At 43.3% G+C, this 6315-nt stretch overlaps 1 protein-coding gene across 1 annotated transcript; it reads right to left on the bottom strand.

The window, feature by feature from the left end:
- Positions 1 to 4232: 4232 nt before the first annotated feature.
- Positions 4233 to 6038, bottom strand: TMEM174 (transmembrane protein 174). The gene is made up of 2 exons (XM_027671510.1): positions 5332 to 6038; positions 4233 to 4370 (listed from the first exon to the last, which is right to left on the bottom strand). Exons 1-2 carry the CDS (start codon positions 5961 to 5963, stop codon positions 4274 to 4276), a joined length of 729 nt encoding a protein of 242 aa, XP_027527311.1. The 5' UTR covers positions 5964 to 6038; the 3' UTR covers positions 4233 to 4273.
- Between the last annotated feature and the right edge of the window lie 277 nt (positions 6039 to 6315).

Here is a 6315-nt window from a genome sequence, read left to right as displayed (position 1 = left end):
GCGCGGGGCACGCCTGCCTGGCCCCGCCCGCCCTGCGGCGCCCCCTGGCGGTGCCGGCGGGGCTGCGGGCGGAGCGCTCCGCTGCGGCGGGAGCCCGCTCGCGGCGTCCGGCCGGGATAGGGCCCCCGGGAGCAGGGGCTCCTGCCTCTGGCAGGATGGAGGGCGCGGCGCAGCATCCCCCCCGCGGGGAGGGGCCGCCGCGCCGAGGGCCTGTCTTGTGCGTCACTTGGGCTCTCTGGAAAGGAACAAGCCCTACTTAACCAGGGTTCTTTGGTTGGTTGGTTTGGTTTGTTTAGTTGTTTTTGGTTTGGTTTGGTCTGCTTGGTTGGGGGTTTTTTGTTGGTTTTTTGTTTGGTTGTTTTCTTTTGGTTTGTTTTGTTTCGGGACCCAGATTTCCTAAATCCCAATTCAGTTTAAAAATAGCTCTTCGGAGGATTTCATCACCCTCGCCACGGCAGGCTCTGCGCTGGGATACGCGCCTGCAGGGGGACTATAACCCGCACGGCAGCATCGGTGTCAGGAGCGGGTACCGCTGGTGGGATTCCGCTGCTGTGAGAAAGTGCTGCTAGAGCAAAGCAAATCGAACCGTGTCTCCTGTACTGCCGTATTGCCTCACAGACACGGCAGTGCCGATGTTAAAAATCAGATTTCGGATTTAGATTTTATCTGAGAAGAAATTCGCACCCTGCAGCTCCGTTTGGCATGTGGCATTTAGTGTCTGGAAATAGGTTTTTGATCTCAAAGCAGCACTGTGCAAAGTTTTTACTGCAATGAACAGGTCATGCTCAGCTTCATATCAATAGACATGTCTCAACCGATTTCACATGTTAACCAGCTTATGGTCAAAATCTTATAAATAGAGCCCTATTATGAAAAATCTCAACAACTCATGCAGGGTTACATAGCTGAAAACTCACATACGACATTCTGTCACTATGACTAGAATACAAGGTGCCTTTAACTATAAAAACCCCAGCATTCTACTGGTCTGCAGTAGCGTGGCAAGCAATGTGGGACAAGGTAATTTTGCTTGAAGAGCACCAGTTTAAATGAAAACTAGATTGAGCAAAATCTCAAATACAATCTTCCAGGTGCTCTGTGGAGCTAAATCAGTATAATCTAGAAGGGCTGTGACAGTTCACTTCAGTTGAAGACCTTCCCAAACAGGTTTGTTCTTTCACTCATAGAGCAGAAAGAATTCATAATGTTGAGAGGAGAATTCCTGTGATGGTTATATCACAGTAAAATAAATCAAAACCAAAACAATACCCCCCCACATCAAGAAAAAACAACAACCCCCCCAACAGAACACCTCCAAGCAAACAAAAAAACCACCCTAGAGATAAAAAAATTGTTTATAAAAAAAGGATGAAAGGAGAAGGTAGAAGGAGGAGAAGGAAGAAAAGGAAGGAAAGCCTTCATAGAATTTTTCTATGTTCTTAAAAACAATAATCAGCAATCAGTACAGCAAGGAAATGTCATCAGATTGGAGCTTCTCATATCTGTTCAGCATTAAAATAATCCCACAGAATTCAGGCAGAATTCATCTAATAGGTCAAGATCATTTTAATATGTAGCTATTTAAATTCAATATTTAGTCTTCTCTTCGAAAAGAAACCGAGGACTCTCACAATGAATTTAGAGTCTACAGAAGTAAACTTTAAAATAAACATGGAGTCCACAGTGCAACCTTCTAGGTTTTTTTATTTACTCTGACAGTATGATTTGATGTAATAAAGACATGATTACCCCATGAAACATGCTTATGCCATATATATGGGAAGGAAGAGCAGCAGGAAAAGTCTGTGGTTTCTGACTGAAGGAATTTTCCTCTTGTGGGGGAGGGTGACCGAGTAGAAATTTTGACTCTAGTCCTGCAATTGGATCCATCAAGCCTGACCCCTGTGCTATTGCAGTGCTTGCTGGAGTCAGGAGAACTACGTGCTAAGTGCAGGGATCTGTCCATGTGGAACTAACTGGGGATTTGGGACCTTCCAGTTTCCTGCTGTGGAGGGAGGATGAGTTCACCTCTGTGTAAATTCTGGAAGAGGAGCAAGAGACTTCCATAAGAGAAACTTGCATTTATTTTTAGATCTTCTGTTCTCTCACTCAATCCCATAGAGATCACACTGAAAACAGCATGCCTCCCTTTCTCCAACTATATGTGCCTACCTGCTAACTCCAGCCATCGCTGCTGAAAACCAGCATGCCCCATATTTCTCTAGTGAGAATAACCCCGCACATAGTTTGTAGTCACTGTTCAGTAGTTGCTGCTTCAGTTGCTAATCCAGCTTTGAGTCAGTTTACATTTTGTGACTCAAATATGACCTCTGTCAGTGTGTCTTTTCCACCACTGTGGAGTGCAGTGGTTGGCTTTTGTCCCTCCAAAAATGCTTTATTTCTTGGCAACATCTATGTATACAGGACAAGGAGGTTGCTGTGCACCTGCAGCTCCATGCAACTGGACAATGTTCTGAATGCACCACTCCACCCAGAGCCTAGGGAGGCTGCATGGAAACTCCATGACTTCAAGCTGTCAGATACATCCAGTTGGTATGCAACTGTCTGTGCTCAAGTGCCAAGCTTCTCCAGCCCTTAGGAATGAGATCAATCACAGATGAAATCTGGCAAGAGCTGAGAAAGCTGCGTTGACAAGTAAGAGAAAGTTGATCCATTCCATAATGGGCACCTGCTTTTAGCTGTGCTATACCAGGCCTGGAGACTGACCCACAGGCCCAACAGCAGTGCACCACTTGGTTACTTTGGATGACCATTTGGCGACCATTACCTCTAGAGCATTTTGTGTGATGTCCACTCCAGCAAGTGAGGGCTGAGAACAGCTTTTGGGTTGAGCCCTTTGAGGCAGACAGGCAAACCTGATAGGATTCTGCATAGGGAAATACTGGCTTGTCTGGTTGTGTGAGGGCACTTCTAGGCACAGAGTGTGGAAATACAAAATAAAAACGTAGAGACTCATAGCAATCTCATTGCTCTGGGGTTGAAACAGTCCCTGAGCAAAGTTTTTTTTGACCTTTATTCTGGATTGCAAAATTTCAGAGCTTATATGTCACATTCTTTATTAGATGCAGCTGTAAACACACTTCAGAGGATCACAGAATATTCTGAGTTGGAAGGGACCCACAAGTATCATCAAGTCCAACACTTGAATGAAAGGCCCATTTAGGGATCCAATCCACAACCTTGGTGTTCATTAGCACCATGCTCTAACCAACTGAGCTAATACGTTGTTGTGGATACAATGCCTGGAACCATGTTGATCTTGAAAACTGAACTTGCACAAGAAAGTTCAGTGCAGCCCATAGTTGCCTGAGTGCTCTGGGGACACCTACAGACTGAGTTGTGTGCTCTACCACAGAGTGAGGGTGCAGCAGGTAGAAGCTGTGATTGTCAAAGCCCTTAACAGTGGTAGGACCACACACCCTTGTCGAGGCTTCAGAAAGGTGCCGTTTTTTTTAGAGACATTAACCTAGTAGTTATTATTTGAACTCCTGGTGGGAGACAGTGCTTTGCATCCCAGCAGGTGGGGAAGGGAACTGAATTTGACGCATGCAAGATCTCTTAGAGATCTGTGTAAAGCGGGCAGAAGTCATTATTTGTATTTTTTCTGTTCTGAGATGCTCTGGTTCAAGCAGGGTGCTCCAAAAATGCCTACAGGACTGAGCTGTGCTACAGGACTGGGTTGTGCAGATAAACCAAGCAGAGGGAGTCTAACCTGTAGACTGGACTTATTAATGAGTAAGCAAGTCTAAAGAATCAAACAGAATTAAGATATAATATGCACTTTCGTGGATCAGACACTTGAGCACTTTTGAAGTTTCCCAAGCAATCAAGAGTAAAAATATATCAAGAATAAGTCAAATGTTTTCCAGTGATGCTGAATGTCCAGGAGCAATCATGACCTTCCACAAGCACCTTGTGCATTCACAGTTCATACTAGTTTCAGCACGTCTAAAAATCAAGCTTCTTATTGGGGAGCCCTAAATGGAGTTAGATCCTTGAGTTTAATAGCTTTGCTATTAATAGTTTTGCTATTAAATAATTAATAGCTCTGCTATTAAACTGCATCACAAAGGGCTAATGAATTTTGACAGAGAAAAAGAAGGGATTGGATAAATATCCTCAGTGATACTGAACTGTCTATCAATACCAAGATCTTGCTCATACTTGCTTATCACACAAGTGCTTAAAGAAAAGATTTTCTGGGATTCATGTTGGCATTTCTTAGAATTGTCATGTGTTGTCCATGGTGATTTCATGAAGACAGTGGGTATATTTCCTCATAAGGTGGAGGTGACAAGTTATTACAGTCTTCCCCCAGTTCTTCTGGCTCATCAGAACTGTCCTCTGATCTGAAAAGAGGAAGAGCAGCAGATGCAAAAAGAATTTACCAAACACAAAGCATACAAGTAACCTCAGTGCTTCATCCTGATAGCCTTATCTGGGTGACATACTTCCTGGCTTCTTGAGAAAATGCTATGAGATGAAGTTTTACTGAGATTCTGCTGTTTGCTCTGTTCTTTTTGTGAAGTATAAACATGCCAGGAGGTGACCTTTGTCTTCATCCTGCCTATGCCTGTCACCTATGTTGCTGAGGATAATGAGGCAGTCAGCAGTTTTCAAACAGGTTTTGATAAATGAACTAAAAGTGACTTGTGCTCTAGGAAGGATATAATTCTGAGTAATTCCTGTAATCAGAATATTTTTCCTTAGAGGAAAGAACTATATAAAATTATTTTGTGTACAATTTAAGAAGTTTCATACTGCTGTGTAATATTAGTGATCTGGTTTATGCCTCAAATCTAGTAAAAGAGTAAGAACTGGAAGGTTTCTACAGTAGGAAAGGAGCATGTTGTCACCAGGCATATTCAAGAGGGAGAGTATCTGGTACCAGACTGATTACTGCATTGTTGCAGAAATGCTCTTTGCATGTTGACTCATGTGTTTGATTGCATTTGAGTGGAAGCCTCTGGCTGTACATACAATAACCTAAAGGTAGTAAGATAAGCATTAAAAAACCTCCACAGACAGGAGCATATATAGTATCAGCATATACTAGTATCTTCAAAAATAACAAGAGATTTAGAAGAAAATTGAAAGGCATTTATAAGTGAATTTAAATTACATAAAAATACTTCCAGGAAAAGTATGCCTCCTTACTCTTTACTTGTGAAGAATTCCTAACAAAGACAAAAAAAGTCTGAGGAAGGAAAATACTCTGGACTAGCTCTTGTTTCCTATAAAACCACACATAGTACTTAAAATACTCAGAAGCCTGTGTCCAAACACACTAAGGCATTTCAGAAGATGTACCTGTGATTCCTGGTATTCTCTGCAGGATAAGTGGTGTAGTTCTCATCTCCAGTAAAAGCCAGGTTATCCAGAGGGTAAGCAGGGCAGAAGTGAGGAGAGCCTGGGGTGGGAACTGGAGAGGCACTGGAGGAAACAGCACTGCAGCAGCTGAGCACTGGGTGAAGGTAGCTGGGACTCACAGGAATGCCTTCCTGGGATGGGTACGGTGGAGGGATGTACTGTACCACTGTGGCACCATGAAAAGTTATAGGCTGGTTAATGCCAGTGAAGACAAAGGACTGCCCGCTTGCAGTCTGGTCGAGGTCTGACATATTTTCCTCTCTTTCTTTACAGGGCTTGCATGTCAGCATGTTAAATTTGCAAACAGCAATCAGAATAAAAGTCACTCCAACAGACAGCAGAATAGGTCCTAGTAACTGAGTCCATTCCAGGTGAGTAATGCCATCATATTTTATCCATCCCATCACGGTGAAAGTGATCCCCACCAGTCCCAAAAACACACCTGAAAAGAGCAGAGTGGTGCCAGCTTTATCCCCATCTGACACCAGGGCATCAGATCTGTTTGGCTGACAAGGAGTAACAGAAAAGACATTCAAGGAGAAATCTTCTACATTGTTGTTGTTTTGCTCCATTACTGAGTATAATGTATCTTCTGCCTCAAGAGAAAGGGGGCTTGTAAGGGACTTGGCAGTGCATTTAAAGTCAAAGGTTCAGGTTAGTTATACAAGAACTTTGTGTGTGTATGGTTAACAGAGTCCATCATGTGAAAGAATAAACTTTGCTTAGGAGAATAAAGGTCTGGGAAGTGAAGCCTGAAGCCATTGCTAAAAATTTCTTGAATTACCACCATCACTTCCGAAATGGTTTCACCCTTGAATGGCTGCTTATCTCTTTGTTTATCCTCTTCTTTAATTTAGCACCTGTGATACTTACTGTGCCCATGCTGGATGGTGGAAAAGGGAAGCTGGAACTATCGCAGCTTTT

The sequence above is a fragment of the Neopelma chrysocephalum genome, unplaced genomic scaffold (assembly GCF_003984885.1).
Source record: "Neopelma chrysocephalum unplaced genomic scaffold, ASM398488v2 Primary Assembly neopelma1_97102, whole genome shotgun sequence".
NCBI classification, from domain to species: Eukaryota; Metazoa; Chordata; class Aves; order Passeriformes; family Pipridae; genus Neopelma; species Neopelma chrysocephalum.
Note: the sequence above shows the minus strand (reverse complement) of the source record. Positions and strands in the feature narration are given on the sequence as shown.